At 38.5% G+C, this 19,020-nt stretch overlaps 1 protein-coding gene across 2 annotated transcripts in view; it reads left to right on the top strand.

Moving 5' to 3' along the window:
* mgll (monoglyceride lipase) overlaps positions 1–19,020 on the top strand; it is an 81,123-nt gene that overhangs the window by 17,638 nt on the left and 44,465 nt on the right. For both annotated transcript variants that reach the window (XM_041799445.1, XM_041799444.1), the window contains one exon: positions 16,287–16,393. In XM_041799445.1, coding sequence (XP_041655379.1) covers positions 16,287–16,393 — 107 coding nt within the window. The remainder of the gene's footprint in view (positions 1–16,286; positions 16,394–19,020) is intronic.

Raw genomic sequence — 19,020 nt, 5'->3', positions numbered from 1 at the left:
TCCTCTATTAAATTTAAAAGTAATGATAAAAACAGAATAAAGTATTGGGGGAGACAGACTAAACAATCCATGTTATGAAACATCAGCACCTTGACTGTGCAACGGTTATACAAACCACTGATGAGCCAGGATGCGACTCCTAGTTTGTTAGCTTTATGCTAACATCGACTGGCTAATGAATAGCATTTTGGTCACGCTAATTTTAAAGAAATTAGTGCGACAACAATTAACTTGATCAACAGATAACTGTTTAATTGATAATTTAACTAACAATGGTTGTTAAAAGTGATTGTTTTGTAATCTTAGGGAAGCAAAGTTTTGTTCTTCTTTTGTTAATAAATAGCAGCAAGCAAACAGCATTTGCATGCACTCCTGCCACCCTCTGGTGGTTGTACCACATTACAACCAGGTACAGGTGTAGATAGTGGGGAAAATACAGTTTTAATGATTGCTGAAATTCATGTGAAATCTTTAAATTTTATCAATTAATGGCTATAAAGATATCCTATGATTTTACCTAGCTGATATGATTTGAGTTTCACTTTAATGATACCAAAGTTGACATTCTGATATCATGACAACCTGCAAATATCAAGAAGCAAACAATGTGCATAAAAGAAAAATGCTAAATAATGTATGGAGAGACAGTGAAATGTTGTGAAACATGTAGGGATGGATCATGATTATTTTTATAGTGATAGTTTTAGTTTTAAATATTGAAATGTTTTTGCAACTTATCTTTAAATTATTTTCGCTGCATTACTGCCAGCTCAGCTGTGGACTATCTAAAGGCTTTTTCTAAACCCCTGTTAAATAAAAAAGGAGAAAGAAAGCACTGATGTCAGGTTACCTGACAGTGATGGTACATGCTGGATTAAAACTGCAATATGGCCTGCTACAATTTTCTAATTGCAGAAGGTACAATATTTCTTTAACCTGAAATTTGTGTTAAAATACCAGTTTAATTTTTCTTTTTTTTTCTTTTTGCAACAGAGCTGTCATACATTACATATCATGCAAGCATTCTTTTGGCATATTTTTAAAATAGTGTGCAGAAAAAATAAAATTTTCTTCATTTTCAATGTTTTTTTTTCTTAAATATGAGAGTTACATGAAAATTATCATCATTTTTTTTTTTACAATTGTTTGGCCCTAGTTCAATCTAATTGATATTGTGTTGGCTACAGTATATCATGAATTATTACTTGTTTTTGTTGGAAAACACATGAAATGAGAAACTTAAGAAATAATTTCATATTAAATCGCAATGGCAATATTGGGTTAAAAAAGATTGCAATTAGATTATTTTTTCTGAACCATTCAGCCCTACTAAGAAGTTAGCTTATCTTAAGTTAAAATTACTGCAGTAGACATGCTAAATCGGTTAGTGTGTCTGTGGCAATTTCTTTAGTGTGCTAGCACTGAGCTAACAAACTAGGATGATACACGGCAGTCTTTCAGTGGTGTTTCTTTAAGTCAAGTAATGATCCTCGAACAGCAGTTTTTGAAGGAATATCAGATGCTGACTGTTCCAACGTTGAGGATCCCCAAAATTCTCAAGAGGCTGAATCGTTCAAACAGAGAATTTTCAAGGATACACACATACCCACCTGCAGGAATGACCAAAAATCCAATCTGCACCATTTTCTTTTTCTCAAAAAATAGCGCAATATCAAGAAGAAGCCTGGTCCTCAACTGCTCAATACACTTTTAAATGTATGTATTGTCCTGTTACCACTGTAGATATGTTCAAAATGATGACTTCAAAGTACAGCTGGACAGGTAAATATTGTATGCTGTTGTCATTGCTGTCTTCATTTTAATTTCTGCTGCTGCTGGATGACATGATCACGCACACTTACTAGCCTGGTCCAAATGTGTGTTTAACGTTTGCCAAGGAGGACTCTTAGCTCACCTTCGTAGAACCCGGCTCAACAGGTCCCTCCTACAGAACGAGGATCCTGGACTTTTAGAGGAACCAAGTAAGTCACTGACAGTGATTCAATACTCATTTGAATAATTGCCAGTGGCTTTCAAATAATACATTTGCAGAAAATTCACATCCCTAGAAACAAGAAATGCTGCAAATGAAGGAGCCGAGACTAAAGCCGATAAATGGTAGCAATTCAAAGGTCTTTTTTTCACGTGGTGGGCAGCGTACAAAGGAAGGTCAAACAGATTCTTAAGATAAATTGATCCTAAAGATGTATCTCCTCATATGTGCATAGCCAGTTCGAATCCAGTTTTTGTTAATAAAAGTCAGTGTGCAGCTTTTTACAAAAGATTTGTTAACTGGATTAACACACGGGGTTACTCTCTGATCGGTTTCCTATTGGATGCAAAAAAAATTTAGTGTCCTTTTGCTTTATTTTGTGTTGTGATTACCCTCAGACTACAGGCATGTTATGATTGCTAGAAATAGAAAGTGTTATATTATTTGTACCTACACCAGAACCAAAATGGCCTTGAGCTCCTCTGTATTGACACGTGGACTCTGGTAAAAAGAGAAGAGGACTGATAAATTGTGTCCAAAGCCTTGTATGGATCGGTGGAACATTTTTTAACTAGTGTGTCTTTTTGGTTTATCTTTTTGTTTTAAACTTTCCTGCTGTTTGTCTACCTCTGTTTCTATTCATCACACAACAGTTTACCCTCCCTGTGTTTTATTTCTTTGCATCATCCATTTTCTTCAATAACTCACTTCTCTGTCTCTCTCTCTTCTGTTCTGCTTTGTCACATCCATCTCCCTCTCAGGCTCCCTCTTATTTTCCACCTGTCATGTTATTCTTTTCGTTTAATCACATCAAATCCCTGTGTCAGCTGGAAATTCCCTGTGTCTCACAGAGTCTGAGAGAAGAGCGTTAAAATGTCTTAAAGTTTAAAAAGCGCAGATTAAAACTCTTTGTGTTAGTTTGTTAGCATGTCATCGACAGCACAAAAGAATGGCTCCAATTATTTGTCAGAGTTGTTAATCTGCCAAAAGAGAAGAGGTTTGGTAAAAGTTTTAAGAGCTAACTTTGTTACCTTCCTTTTTCCCCTGTGGGTCTCTGGTCATAAGTTAAGATCTGTCAAGCTGCACAGCTAATTTTCAACAGCATTTATTCAGATTTCTCAGTCATGTGATAAGCGCTGAGGCCTGGAGGGCAAAAAGAGCTTAGGAAGGCAACCATTAAACACTGTGGAGCTGTAGCATAGACTGTTTGATTTTGCATCTCTCCAAAATGGTGTTAACTTCACCTGAAAACTACAGAAAAAAGAGAAAAACAGCAAGTTTAGGCCCTCTAAACAGCAGCACTAGCAGCAGGGTAACTTTCAGCTGTCACTTTTTGCCCTTGTTCTGGCACAGTAACATTAGTTTAAATGCAGTCATATTTTCTGGAGTTAACACATTATTTATGGCAGGTTTAGTCGCAGTCTGTTCTCTTGCTCCCTGAAGGGACAGCAAAGCATCTAACAGCAATGATCCACAATTTCCTCCTGTACGGTCTCTTTGGGATTCTGTTCAAGTACAAACTGTGCTTGTGTTCTCATTGGTGAGTACATCCCACTGAAGAAGTCCTATGTCTGAAAACTAAAAAGTAAAACTGGTAACTAAGAGGCCACTGTAACCGATGACTTTATCATACTAGGGGGGAAAGCCTTTCTAGTACATGGCTCCATAAGAGTGTAACTTCAAAGTCAAAGTCAAAGTGAGCTTTATTGTCAATCAGGTCATGTAAAATAAATTACACAGAGGATCGAAATTTTGTTTCCCCAACTCCAAATGTGCAAATATCACTAAAACACGCAACATGTAACATAATAGAGCACACAGACATCCACAAAATGGCAGTAGACACAACAGACACACAGTAGGTCCTACATTATGCAGGATGGAATAATTTACATTCACACAAAAATTTTGAGGTATGTTGTTGAAGTGCAAATAGTGCAATATCTGCAATAAATGCAATATGGTAAAGTGCAAGTGCAAAGTAGCGGCATGGAGAAAGCATGTAGAGTATTCTGATCAAAAAAACAATTGAGTCAATGTTATTTAAACAGTCGGTTGGTCTTGTGGGTGCAGTGGTTTTCATGTTCATAGAATGTTCTTGTTTGAGTTGAGCAGTCTGATGACTTGTGGGAAAAAGCTATTTTTTAGTCTGGTGGTCTTGCACTGCATGCTTACCAGATGGTAGGAAGGTGAACAGGTTGTGTGCTGGGTGGGTGGGGTCTTTGATGATATTGGTGGCTCTCTTACAGCAGTGGGATGAGTATAAGTCCTGAGTGGATGGTTGGGCTGATCTGGTGATCTTCTCTGCTGTCCTCACCACCCTTTGTAGAGCCTTCTGGTCAGCAATAGAGCAGCTGCTGTACCAGACTGAGAGGCTGCAGGTGAGGATGCTCTCGATAGCACTCATGTAAAAGGTGGTGAGGGTGGAGGTCAGCTCTCCTCATCCTACATCACATCACATCACATCACATGAAAACTAGGAATTTTTCCTAGATATATAAAGAAACAGAAGATGTACTGTTATTGGTTTGTCCTTGTTTTTTCTGTGAGATGGTGCTGCCTGAGTTCAACTTAATTTCAAAGATATTACAGACACAACTGCGTTGTTTCTCCCCCTGCATCAAAAACTCTGCAGCTGGGATGCTTGGACAAACATGATTACAGATTTAGATACATAAAAGTGAAATTTTACAACTTGAAGATGTTGCAGTTGATGATGGTTATGATAATGATTTAAACAAGGTTTTAAAGGGATGCTTTGGTATTTTTTTAAAGTTTGTTTGTATGAGGTACTTGGCAACAGTAAGAAATTTCAGTGCGCCTTTCCCTTTAAACACTTTGGGACGCTAGGCTATACAGTGCAACAGATGGGTACAGTTGCCCTGCACAGTTCAGTGAGTTTAAGGTAGAAATGGGCCATAATGGCCATATCTATATCAAAATCTTTTTAAATGTTTTTTTTTTCCTCTCGGGAAGCCTCCATATTTGGCACTAGTTTGCAATGCAAGCTTTGACTCTGTGTTCCTCTGCCCCTGTGTGTCGCCATCTCCTGATCAGCTGTTTGGATTTGCAGGCTTGGACAAAGACAAAGTTACTTCAACTCAGATTTCCACTTAAGCAGCTGACGTTTTGTTATCATAAAGTAATCATGTCATGCCGGCCGTAGATTGTGTAGTTATCAGCCATTAGAAGAATAAAGCGGCTGTCATAAACTAACTTGGAAGACAAATTTCCTTTCAGCTCTTCTGGTCGGGGTCTTTTCTCCAATTTATCTCTGTAAAGTTGAAGAAGGTCTGTAAAGCCCTAGCACTCACTAAGTCAGTGATCTCTAATCAGAAGTCCCTGAAGAAGTGTTAATGAGTCCAATACAGGACAGCAGTAGTGCTCCATGTTTGTGGGCACACAGTTTGCACACCAATGTGACCAGGTAACTTGGCATCTCTCTAGGCAGCCAGTTTCCATTAACCCTCTGTTTTGAACCTTTGAGTTTACATATGCATACATTGTTCCTTTGTGTACTCCAGATCTTAAAAGTATACCCTTATATTTTTGTTAAACAGCATGTCAACTCAAGTTGAAATTACTCATTTAGTTTTGATTTAGCTTGGTTTGTTGTTCTCTGTTGAAGCCACAGATCCAAACAGCTGATCGAGGGATGGCAATATGCTGAGGTGGAAGAACGCAGAGACCTTCAGGGTAAAAAATTTGTAAAGAATTCCATTTCAGTCAGAACCACTTTTGATATACACTTAACCATTTTAATGCAAAATTAATATACAGTTATACTAAGCGGAGAAGGCTCTGCTCAATAGATACTCCCTGAGTTAGTCAAACAGCATGCTTGAGTTTCCAGGGAGCCCATGATTAGAAGCCCCATATGGATAGATACTTTCATGACAATGAGTATAGCAAACAATAAAATTAGTTCAAAAGCAATTAATCTATAGTAGCATGAATCAGAATATGAGGGTGCAACAGGCTTAATGCTATAGAGCAGGATGCTGGGGTGGAGGAGGTTAAGCTTTGCCAGATTCAGCATCAGGGTACATCAGCATTAAAGGGGACATGTTATGCAAAAATCGCTTTTTCAAGCTTTTCTAACAAAAATATGTGCACCTGGCCTGTCCACAATCCCTTCAAGTACCAGAAAAATCCATTCCCTCCCTCCCTCCCTCCCTCGATCTCTTTCTCCATCTTTCAGAAAATTTGTGCTGGAACAAGGCGTTCTCAGATTTTCCCTTCATGAAGTCATGTGGGGAGTTAGCCCCACCCCCAGGCTCACTTGGCCATCCCAGCTTGGAAGAAAGTTCACAGACACAGAAACAGCTCTGAGCATTCTGAGCAGGGCCGAAACAGAGGGCATTATAGACATGCAAAGATCCAATAACTGGAGTGTTTTTTCAGCTACAGACTTTACAGGCATGTTTTGGGGACCTCGGAGACGAATATAAACTTGTCTTAAAAGGGTAAAATATGTCCCCTTTAATGCAAGCAGGGATTAGTGAGTACATCATATTTAAATACTCAGCTGTGTTGAGAGAAAGAGCTGTGATTGGCTGGGGGAGCTGGGAGGTGCTAATAAGGATCACCTTGCTGTCAGCTGATCATGGCTGGGTGAATGGCTGTGTCCTGCTTGAACTGATGCTCACTTCATATAGCTTACAATTGACCCAACATTGTTTTTTGGCCCATTTTTACCTGAAACTTGTTCAGTTATGCAAATCAGCTGTACCGGTCTGTAGTCCTGGGTAGCCTAGCTTCATGGCCGGTGGTGCACACTGAAACCTCTGTAGGCTAATGCCACTGCTATTGCAAAAATCCTTAAACAACCCAACTTAATAAATATAAAAAATATCCCTTTAAAATGATTTTACAGTAGAATTTAGATATCCTTGCTTGATTCACAGGTTTCTCTTTCACAATGAGGGTAAAGAAGCTCTTATTTCTTTCAGCCAGTGAGCTACATGTGACTGACCCAGAAGTTTAATTTCACAGTTCACCACAATGTCAGTTGGCTCCAAGGCTCGTTCCACTTTTTCAGTGGTTGGAATTCACGAGTCAAAGTTCATCATGGGTCAGATTATGTCAGTAGCATAATTACTATGTCCTAGCAAGGGGATCCTTTTTGCAACAAGTTAACTACAAGTGATCATTTAAACAGCAAAATACTGCCAAAAAAACTTCTTTTAACAATCTTTGTTATTCTTTATTTAGTTTAGAAGTTGGAAGGCTGGTCAGACTCTTTACTTCTGTTTTGTTTTCTCAGAGTTTAGCTTTTTAAATGCTCATTTCCTCTCTCCGTTCTGTCATATATATCTTCTCTGTGTATCTTTGGACCCCTCTTCTTTTCATTTCCTTTAATCTTTACCTCTATTTTCCTGCAGAGCGCAGATGTGGTCGCCCACCCACAAACATACTATATGACATATCCACACTCACACTGCACATCCCATCCTTTGACCAGGATGAAAGCTCACCAATTTGGAGCTATTTTTCTGCAGAGATTAAAGGGACACAGACACACAGAGACCATGATTTTCTTTGCAGTCAAAGTCCATTAATCACATTAGCATGCCATTGTTCACCGTTCTGCCTCGTTCTCTGGCTCTGCTCCAGTCTGGACACATGGACAACCAATTCTCCACTGTTCATTTAACACTGCGGTTTGTTTATTTAAGGCAACAGCACCAAAGCTAATTAAACAAACATTTGTGGGATTAAATTATCAAGAGAAAAGTGACAATCAGCATTTAGAGATGCCAAATAAATGTTACTCAGAAATGCAAATTTATGAACAAACATAATGTGACTCTGAGTCAGATGTTACATTTGGCATTATACAGAGTTATTTGGACATAATCATAGTGTTTATGAACCATTAAATCTGAAATATTAACCACATCAGAAGATGCAGTCTGTTTTCACAGGACTCCCGAAGGGAAAATAGGTTTATACTGTCTCCCTGCACAACAGTTTCCATTTTGCTCTGCAAAGTCAACAATTTTTATTTATTTATGGTTTATTTGTTAGGAACAGATATGATAAACATAGACAAACAGAGCAGCATTCCATGCAAGTATCATTGCTTTTATAGCACATGCTATCCTGAAATGTCCATCCTGGAGGGCATTTATGGGAATAAAAGGTTAAAACAGTAAAAAAAAAACAAAAAGGGCAAGATAAACACACAATGTGGAACAGTAAAAATACATTTAGCAGTATTACATAATAGTGTAATTTAGTAGCTCTTTTGAAAGTGGTGAAGCTTGTAAGAACTTTCAAGTGATCAGACAGAGAGCTTCAGGATTTTACGCCTTTAACAGAAAAAAACTGTTAATGATGTTTTGCAGAACAAAACCCAACAGTTTCTCAGACACCCCCTCTCGCAGACCGTTTCTGTGAGACGCCCTTATCAGTCAGACTGGAGATACATAGGAAACTTTCAAAATAAATCAGATTAAACTTTCAGATTGGTTAGGGTAAAGGTTAGGATACCAAAAGTTTAACGACCTGACCAGCAAAACCTGATTACAAAACATTAAATAAAGCAGTTATCAGTCTGCTTACAGGTAAAAATAACTCCATTAGAGTTAAGCTAAAGCTTAAGCTAATGAAGCTCATGGATATCTATATTCATGAAGCTGCTAAGATAACATTAGCTGCATAAACAACTTAGATAGATTAGCTTAGGCTCACATTGCTAAAGCTAACTTAGCTGGCTTAACTGGCTGTGTTAGCTATAGCTAAAGCTAATGCTAATGAAACTAAGCAAGCCACTGTTCACACGTTTTTCTAAAACAGGTCCTCAAATAATTAACCCCTTAATTAGACCTCTAACTTTTCTCTCTGTTTTATTTATGAAATGTTGCTAGGGTCTGTAATGTTTGTTATGCCTTATTTGGTGAAGCAGGTGCATCTCCAGCTGAGTCAGGCTGTTAAAAGCCTCTTTCACATTGGACTTTTTAAATTGTCTTTATTAAAAGCCAACAGTACAGTGGGCCAGAGACACACTAGCAGAACCTTAGCACTAATGTAATCAATTTGAATGAATTAATGTTTGTTCATGATTTACACCTGTGCTTTCCTTTGTTAGATGCCAAAATGACTTAAAAAGGAGTGATCATACTTCCTACAAAAGCTAACACTGTCAGGAGTTAGTGCTAAATGTGAGTCACCTTGTAAAGTGTTTTTCATAAGACTTTTTGTGGCACTTCCAATGCTGATTGTTGGATTTGTGCTTTAGCAATGCTGCTTGCAAAGCTATTGCATTTGTCAGAAGCACCACTGGTACAGATGAGCACTATTTCTAAAATACTCGTTTTTGATGTGATCATGTCATTGAGTTCAGTTAACTAATGCCTTACACCCTCTAATGTAGAGCCTGACTCACCATAAAACTTGCTATATAGCAGGGTGACTGTTATTGAAATAGAAGGGTCCTTGCTTTGGTCATATGTTCCCTCTTGTGGGTGTGAGCATATATGAACATTAGCCACATACCAAGCATACTTCAGACATTTACCTGTTGTGTAAAAATATTAGCTGAAGGTGCAGAGTGTGGCATTGAGCACAGTCAGAAGGTTTGGGAGCTCCTGTGTAATCTTGGAGAAGCCAGTCAGGATTGTATTAAGGGGATTAGGCTTGAGGCTTTGTTTTGGGCCTTTGCTTGTTTGGAATAGCTGTGAGTAAGGCCAGAGGGAGGACGAAAACTCTCTTTCTCCTCTCTCTGTTTTAATAAGGCTGGTTTTTAAGCCATGTTGTTCCAGCAACTCAAACTGGTGTGGGAGACGAGCTTGTCTCAGGTTCCCAGGAGAGCTGAGAGAGAAGACAGTGAGAGGATGAAAGAGAGAAAGAAACATTAAAAGCCTCTTTTCTTGTTCCTAGAAGATTAAAGTACTTAAGCACATATACGTCTTGGTAAAATAATGCACGTAATAATGCATTACGCAACACTTCAGAGTTAACATTGGCAGATGTATGGCTAGTCCTACTTTCTAGGCAGAAGGAGGTGTTACCATTAGCTCACACTTTCTGCTGAAAAAATGAATGATTGAAAAATGATTGACATGTTTGAAGTGCATTTATTACATGTCTCTGTGTATTAGGAGTACTGTTAAAGCAGATTAATATTACACATAGCTACAGTAATGCTAAAGATGATTCTAACTGTTCAACAGATCAAAATAACTGTATTCTTTATTTCTTATGTCAAAGATTTTGTTCTGGAACAAACAACTAAGTCATTGCCAGGGATATGGGAACGTTTGATAGCGATGTTGTACTCTTTAACTTTTTATATTATTTCTTAAAAAATAACTGGAGACTGGAGATGATAAAAATGGGTTGATATGTATTGTTTCTGGTTAAAAGGTGAGCTGCAGCATTTTGCATGGTTTGAGGCTGCTGGGTTGATTTCTGACATACAGGAAGTTGCAGTCGTTGAGGTGCAGGGAAACTGGACGTTAGCTAATCTGTATTTTTGAGCTGATGGTTTTTGGCTGGGAGCTTCAAATAATTAACTAGTTGTCTTCTCTGTAATGTTTTGAGTTCTTTTTGATGGGGGACTGATTACATTTGCTTAAGTTGCAGAAAGCTGTGCTAGATGCAAACAGGGGTCTGGATCCCCCTGGAACCACCAAAAGTCTCAGTTGGGGTTTAAGATTGTACTGTATGTGGAAATAATGATGCAGTTCAGAAAATATGTAATATCAACATATATGTGTGTCTGCATAGGTGGTTTTTTTAAATGATTGAATTTTTAATTAGAAACTTTGATTTATTATTAGCAATATTTAAATATCATTTATTTTTTTTCTAAATGAATTTCTTGAACTTAAAAACTTTTTAGCTTTAAATCATTTAGCATGTATTGTATTCTAACGTATAATCATATTTAATATTTGTGTTTATTAATAGGAAGTATTTGCCTATTCTGAATTTAACATTATCAACTAGTGCTTCATGATTTGATGATAATGTGCAAACGCAATTATATCAGACAGTATTGCAGTTTACAATTATAATTCTACTGTAATATATAAATAGTATCATCTAGTCTTATTGCTGGTTATCAAGGAAAATTCAGATCTGTATTCATGGGACAACACAAGAAAATGTTGGCATTATGGGAGTCCTGCACCAACGAAGTTATGACAAAAACATCAGTATCAACCTTAATTTTCACATCAGCATGTCTCTGATTGATGGAGGTATTTGACTCAGTTGGTCTGATCTAATGCAGTTGAAATAAAGCAGAAATCATCAATAAACAGAAAATCATTTAGCTCTACAGACTTTATGCCTAATCTGTGTAATATTTTTGAAGGTGTAGGACCCCCCTTGGGGAGGCACCAGGGATTTTGGGGGGTGTGAGGGTCCGTCTGCTCTCAGTTTGTTAAAATTTGGGTCATTCAAACGATCTAAAATCATGATAAAAAACATGAGTGATCCATACAAACGTCTTTTGTCACTTGTGTTTTGGCTATTTTGTTTGGCTTTAATTGATGAAAACAATTCAAATTGATTTGTATTTTTGACAGTCACTTTTTTGTCTTCATGTGGGTCGTGGGGGGGCCACAGCTCCTCTGAGATATGTGAAAGGGGGCGTTCAATGGGTAGGTTGGAACCACTGGTGTAGGAGATGAAGTAACAAAAAGAAAGCATCGTTCACACTTAAGCCATTAACTTTAAAATGTATAAAGAAACCAGTTGACATGAAATATTGACAACTAAATGACTAAATAACAGCTTACAATGACAAGAGTTTAAGTCTCCCTTCTTACATTCCTTGAGGCAAACTGTGGAAGCAGGTTAAAGTCCCAGTAAAGTAACACAGTGTCACAGCCTATGAGGTAACGCTTGTTTCCTCTGATCCTCAGCAGAACACTGTTAGCTCAGTGGAAATAGCTGGCTGACTGCACGGTGAAGCCGACCCACTGATGATGCCTGAATACTGTCACTTGTCTGCAGAGCCTTGCAGCTCCTTGAATGCAGACATAAACATCTGCTCAGATTAAGTTTCTGGGAATCAAGTCCTTCATACTTCCAAAAACTAGTTCTATATCTCCTACTGTCAGCCTTCACAGGACATTTAACTTTTTTCTTTAAGTTTTTGTCTTCTTTTTCTGGCAGCTTGGAGCATGTCAGAGGAAGCAAAGGTGGAGAAAACAGTGAAATAAAGAAGAAGGAGTTATTATCAAGCAGACCACAGAGGTATTTAAAGTAAGAGATGGGGGGAATATCAGAGAAAAGAAGACGACAAATTACAGATGTCATGTTCTGGTTTTCAGTGAAGTATACAGAGTGGACTTGAATGTACAGTGGCCTTCACAATGAACCCAGATTAGCCCCATTAATCCCCTGCTGCCCCTCGGCATGTGTTACAGAACATTGTGCTCACACAAAGGCAGCATTCACATACAGTCATTCTGAGCCAACAAGTGCAGAGGAAGTCTCAGCCTGAGGCGATGGCTCTATGAAGAAGGGAAAGAGCAGTGAGTGAAATCAGAGCGATTTACTAATGAAGTTTGATGAACAGCTCGTCTTATTCTGCTCTTCCTCATACTCTGCTTCGCTCACTCTCGCTCTGCTTCACGTCTCTTCCTTTCCCTCTCTCGCTGAATTCATTTGGGCTAATTGTGTGCTGCTCCTGATTGAAGCTCTCACAGGCTTCTGAGCGCTGCTGCTGCTCAGAGGAAGAACAGTGGAGCGTTTCATTGCTGCTCTGCTGCTTAATATGCACTGATAGAAGTAAATCCTGAATGAAGGGGAAACCGTCTTTATCCTTTTCTCAAAAAAGGAAGTAAAATCCTCATTTTAAAGAACTCACAGCCTTATACAAACCCCACTTTGTCCTTCACTCTGTCTAAAAATAAATTTAATAGGTGAAATTAACATGGGATTTAGCTGTTAGCTTTTATAATGAGTTTATTATGTAAAAGAACATAATGATGACATCTGGCTTAGCTGAGGCTTTAACCTTAGGACATGACTGACAAACTGCTAATAACACTGTGTGTGTGATGGCACTGTTTAGCTACCCCTGAGTGAAGAAGGTAAAGAGTGGCTTGTCATCTATGTCCCAAAACATGGTTATGTTAGGTGGTTCAGGGGTTTGCACTGTTGCCCAGCAGCAAGAAGGGTTCCTGGTTTGAATCCCGGTCAGGCAGGGCCATTCTGTGTGGAGTTTCTCCCTGTGCATATGTGTGCTTTCTCCAGGTGCTCTGCCTTCAGACCAGGATCATGCTCATAAGGTTAACTGGTGCCTCTGAATTGCCCGTAGGTGTGAGCGTGCCTGATTGTTTGTCTCTATATGTCAGCCCTGTGGTTGACTGGTGATCAATGGCAGCTGGGATTGGCTCCACCCCCCACAACCCTGAACAGAGTTAGATATTCTAGTTTGTCAGCATGAAACTGATTCAACACAACAGATAAGCATCTGCTACTGATTGGTCCATAGCTTACTTTTTTGCAAATGGGCTAATGTCTGTCAAAAGGGCAGATAACAACTGAAACCAGTTAACTGATGCATGAGTGCATCCCTAAAAATCCCTGCAGCTGATGCTGGGTTAAAGATAAACTCTGTTAATGTACTGCATTATGCAACTTTTGTCAGTCACACATCACTCTGCTATGCTAACAGCAGCATCAGTTATGTGTGCACTACAACATTGCAGTGCAAGCCTTCAGTTATTGCAAAAGTCCATTCTATGGCAGAAGTTTTACTGGTGATGGTAATAATACCAGTTTACCACCCACAGATACGAAGATGACCTAATGGAATCATGAATGAGCAGTGTTATTTGAATGCCTATAAAATGCTCTCATTCCAACAGAATAGTTTCCATGTTTGGAGAAAAAGAAGCCAGTGTTTATGGTGCAGACTGGTGTTTACATCTCTGTATGTCTGTGTGTATGTGTGAGAAGTGTTAAGCAGATTAAAGTTGTATGCAAATAACATTTATATAATATACAACTAAGGTTTCATATAACCAAATATAATTTAAAAATGTCAGTGATATCATTTGAATATTACCAAAAAGGGAAAGCTTTCTGTGGCCCAGCCACATAGGGGTCACATGAAGGTTGGCAGAAATGGGTCCATCCTAAATGATAATCAATATTTTAACAATTATATACTTACAATTACTTATTAAAGCAATAAAATTACACATTGTTTTCTTAATTCCTTCAAAAACATACAATTTCTGAAGGAAACCCCCTTTCTTAAAACAGACTTCATGCCATGCCAGGACCTGAATAACAGTTAAGATCCTGATTAAAAAAGGACAAGAAAAGGAGACCGTGCATTTGACCCCAGTAAAGCAAATCAGTCAGCTTCCTTGTTGATCTGAGCTGACCTGGCTGATCTGGTCTGAATGTCACTAATTTATACACTTTAGGGATGTACAATATTGAGTTTTTGCCAATATCCGATATGCCGATATTTACAAGTTAATTTTAGCTGAAACGGGTATTCAAACTGATATTTAAATGTTGTTCAGACCTATACGTTTGACCTAAAAACACACTATTTACAGTTTAAGTCTGAACAAATGAACAGAATTCAGTCCTTGAAAAACAATTTCAAGTTGAAGGAATAAGACTGGATGTCTGTTGGTTCTGCCTAAACCTCGTCAGTTATTTGTTTTTACCGCTAATATATGTTGTAAAAAGCAGCAGATATTTTCATATCTTCATATGCCGATAACATGCCCATAATACTGTGTATCCCTAGTGAATCGATATTATTAAATCAGATCCAAAGAGGGCCCTTTAATTCAGTCTGTGAGGGGCCAAGCAATTTCTGTGGGCGGGCCTGAGGAAAAATATAGACCTTATTAAATAAGCATCAAGTTATAACACTACAAACACTGTAAAAAAGGTGTTTTCCATACAAAGACTGCTTCAGTGGGCCACCCTGGCATATTTACAGCCACCCAGGTATTTTTGTAAAAATCATTTCTTTAAAATCATAGATAATCACCATCTGTGCATGTGAGAGACATCCATTAGCCAGTTTTCCTGTAAATGCAAGAATGCATGGACGCTCATATGCCGCTGTCTCATCACTTTCCTTCAGCATTGCATCTATTAGTATCCTGTTTTCCTGCACTGAGAGATGATGTTAGTGATGTGCTACCTCATCAACAGTTAGCCCTCAGACATGCAGCCAACCTGTCATGATTATAGAATATCGAATGAAAGTTTTAAAATTGGAGTGATGTTATTTGAGCATGATTATACAACATACTGCTAAAGAATACTGTCAAAAGAACAGAAACCAGTGAAATGAAACACAGAGTATGAGGCAGGGTGAGATTGTCATCACTACTGCCCATGCAACCTGCTCATGCAACATGAGCAGGTTCTTTGCCTGCTGCTAAATGTCTTTCTAAATCACCCCCCCAAAAAAAGAAAAAAAAAATCATGAAAAACATCAAATTCTGGTGCAGTGTTCTGCATATTTTCATCATCAGGTGAATAGTTCATTCTCATAGCAGTAGGAAAATTTTCTGAAGGGTTTGTTCTACTGCATACTTTTTGAATGAATTGATCAAAAATCCCCTTTTATAAAGCACTTCGATTGAAGCTGAGTCACTGATATGCCGTTCTATAAAAATCTTTGATTTGACATGCAAACATTTTGCTTAAAGAAAATTGAAAATAAAGCATACTTATCACAGTTTCAGACTGAAGTTTCTGAGTCATATTTTGTTTCGCTGGGTTCATGCAGAGTTTGTTTTGAGTCGAGCTCGTTGAGGCAGCTAAGCGGACAGATGGATGATAGCTGTTATCTCAGAAAACATTCTCATCTTCTATTTTTCCACCATCCTGCTCCTTAATCTTTGTCCTGCTCACATGAACACACCCACATAGTCAAAGCAGTGATTGTTCAAATATGCATACACACTTTATAGACAAGATATCTACCCACAATTCTCCTTCCTGAAGTCCTGCCACAGAGGATTTCCTCAGATTATCATTGCATCAGATTGTGCCCATTTTTCCTTTCAGGCTCGCTTTCTGCGTTAATCTTGTCTACATCCCACAACCCTCCTCCTCTCTGAATCTCTATCAATTAAATCTTTCAGCAAGGGAAAGAAGTCTTTAAGATTCACCTCAACTGGAACAGTAAACCAATGCAGGATGCCGCTCCCATGAAGAAAAATGCAAACATTTGCTGTTTGTTTGACTCTGTGTACAGGAGATAACAGATGGACATCATGAGGTCAAGTGAGGTCTCCACTTATGAACACTTGAATTAACTTCATATTTTCTCTTCTTCCCTCAGGGCTCTGGTGTTTATCGCCCACGGAGCCGGGGAGCATTGTGGGCCGTATGATGAGATTGCACAGAGATTAAAGGAGCTGTCACTGCTGGTATTTGCACACGACCATGGTAAGTTTAAGACATACACACCACATCCCATTAAAATATCCATGCATTTACACCAATACTCATGGACTACCCTTGTAATTATCACTAATTAACACAAAAAGCTTGTGCAAACTCATTCTCACCCTAAATTCTTTCAACACATTAGATGATTTTTCAGTTCATTATCAACTTTAAAAACATGGAAGACCAGGCATTATGACAGTTTGAACCTTTTTAAGTTTTATTTTTGAGCTTTCATGCATTTATCAGACAGGACAATCAAGAGAGTCAGATATCAGGAGAGAGAGGGGAATGACATGCAAGAAAAGAGCTGCAGGTTAGACTTGAACCCAGGCTGCCTGCGTGGAGAATTAAAGCCACCATCGATGGGATCCTACCTAGCTGCTAGGCCATCTGCATCTTAATTTAAACAGATTTTTAACAATATAATCCTCTGAATGCACATGCTAAAAGTGGTTTGCAGAGTGTGAAGCACGCCTTCCCAGGGGGACGACGGAGGTCTTCAGGGGATTTGCAGCTAATACAAAGAAAGGTGTTCTAACTTATGCTATGTATTTGGTAAAATCTTTCTTTTTTGGGGGGGGTAAAACTACAGTGAGAGAGAGGATCAGTGAAAAGGGGAAGCATGACCACGATGATTTAAAGTTTAGATTTTCCTGGATCAGTCTTGATTTGCTCCATGACCACAGGCTTTGATTTGCAAACGTGGTGACTAATTATTGCATGAGGCTGTGCAATCTCCACCATCAGGTTCAAGGCTAGAGATTAATGATAACTGTGATAAAATTCCCCCATGGTTAGCATACGGTTCATATTTTAGTTACACTTTATTGCCAAAAGTATTCGCTCACCTGTGTTGACTCGCATATGAATTTAAGTGACATCCCATTGTTAATCCATTGGGTTAAATATGAAGTCAGTCCACCCTTTGCAGCTATAACAGCTTCAACTCTTCTGGGAAGGCTTTCCACAAGGTTTAGGAGTGTGTTTATGGGAATGTTTGACCAGTCTTCCAAAAGCGCATTTGTGATGCGCCTGTTATTTTGAGGGGTAGTAGCATACATTTTGTTCTTTCAGGGGAGGCTCTCTCTTCCAATCTTTGAAATCCCTGCTATAGACAATTTGGCCAGACTGCTTGTCCACACACCTGCTGTTCGTAATAACAACTGAGTGTTTACACGGACAGAGCTCAAAGAAATTTGCGAGTTATAAAAGGACAATTGACAGCTGGCTGTCCTGTTTTTCTGCCAGATAGAAAAAATAAACAAGTAAAAGAAATTGGCTGTAATCCTGGCAGAATAATATAGTTTAACTGTGTCTTTGTGAGCTGTGAAAGTGCCAACATCCGGTTGATGACACTACCTGTTCCTTCAGCTGTTCAGGTGGCTTTAACAATAGTACAGATGATTACAGTGGGTTACTGAAGTAAGAGGTGATGCAACACATGACAGCGTCCCAACTTTTTTCAAAACAAGTCACTGAGACCAAAGTCAAAACAGGAGTAAAATTTTATGAAAACAATGATATTTCTCAATTTCAAAGTTACACGTTGTCTTTGTGCTATTTTTAATTAAATGTTTCAATCTTTTGTAAACCACTGCATTATGTTTTACACATTGTACCTACTTTTTAGGAAACAGGGTTGTCCTTACTCATTTACAATTAATCACAGAATAACTTATTGAACATGAGAAAAATTTTGCCCCTTTACAACACCGACCAGTGTTTGTGACAGTAACTAGGTATTGCTTATTTATTTTTTTCACATCTGTATTTTTTATTTTCTCAACATAAACTCCATTTTATGTTTTACCAAATTTACAATGCTGCAAACAGATACTTGTTCCATACCTTGATGTCATATTTTAGATCTACAGTCCAATTAAGTTGCCTTATTAGGCCATTTTAAACTGATAATGTTTGTGTGTAGTAAAAATAGAAAGCCCACCATCCTCCTCTTTGTTTTATAAAAAGACTTGCTAATTACTGAGTGAGTGAAGGCTCCTAGGGGAAATGAATTAGGCTCAGTACATCTCTCTATTGTTCTGCTGCAGCGTTTCAATGTGTTTAAGTGTGTAGGTGGCACACTCTAAGCACATTGTCAAGAACAATGTCACAGTGTTGGTTTACTCAGTGTGAATGAAGCTCCAGGTTTCAGTGAAACAGCATCATGCTGACCACTCAGTACTGGGAGAACCAGACAGACCAGTGACAGAAAAGAGAAGTACCAAAATCCTTAGTACATCATGCATTTTAAAGCTCAAGTTTGGATAGAGATCAACATTCATGGGCTTAATGCCTTTATTTTGATAGGATGGCTAAAGAGAGACATAAAATACAGGGAGAGAGAGTGGGCGACCAAACATGCTCTGAGACTGAATTGATCCTGTGACCAGTGTGTTGAGGACTCAGTAAATGAGTACCTGCTCTACCAGTTGAGCTAAACAGGGGCCCACTTTTATTGTGATGGCCTAGCAGTTAAGTCACACCCCATGTGCTCTGATGGCCCCGGTTCATGTCTGCCTGTGGCTCCTTTCTCACATGTCCCTCCCCCAGTCTCTTATCCCTGTGTCAACTGTTCTCTCTAAATAAAGATGTTAAAAAGCCCAGACATATACATATCTAAA

This window comes from Cheilinus undulatus, linkage group 11 (genome assembly GCF_018320785.1).
Source record: "Cheilinus undulatus linkage group 11, ASM1832078v1, whole genome shotgun sequence".
NCBI classification, from domain to species: Eukaryota; Metazoa; Chordata; class Actinopteri; order Labriformes; family Labridae; genus Cheilinus; species Cheilinus undulatus.
This window is presented reverse-complemented; position numbering and strand designations above follow the sequence as displayed.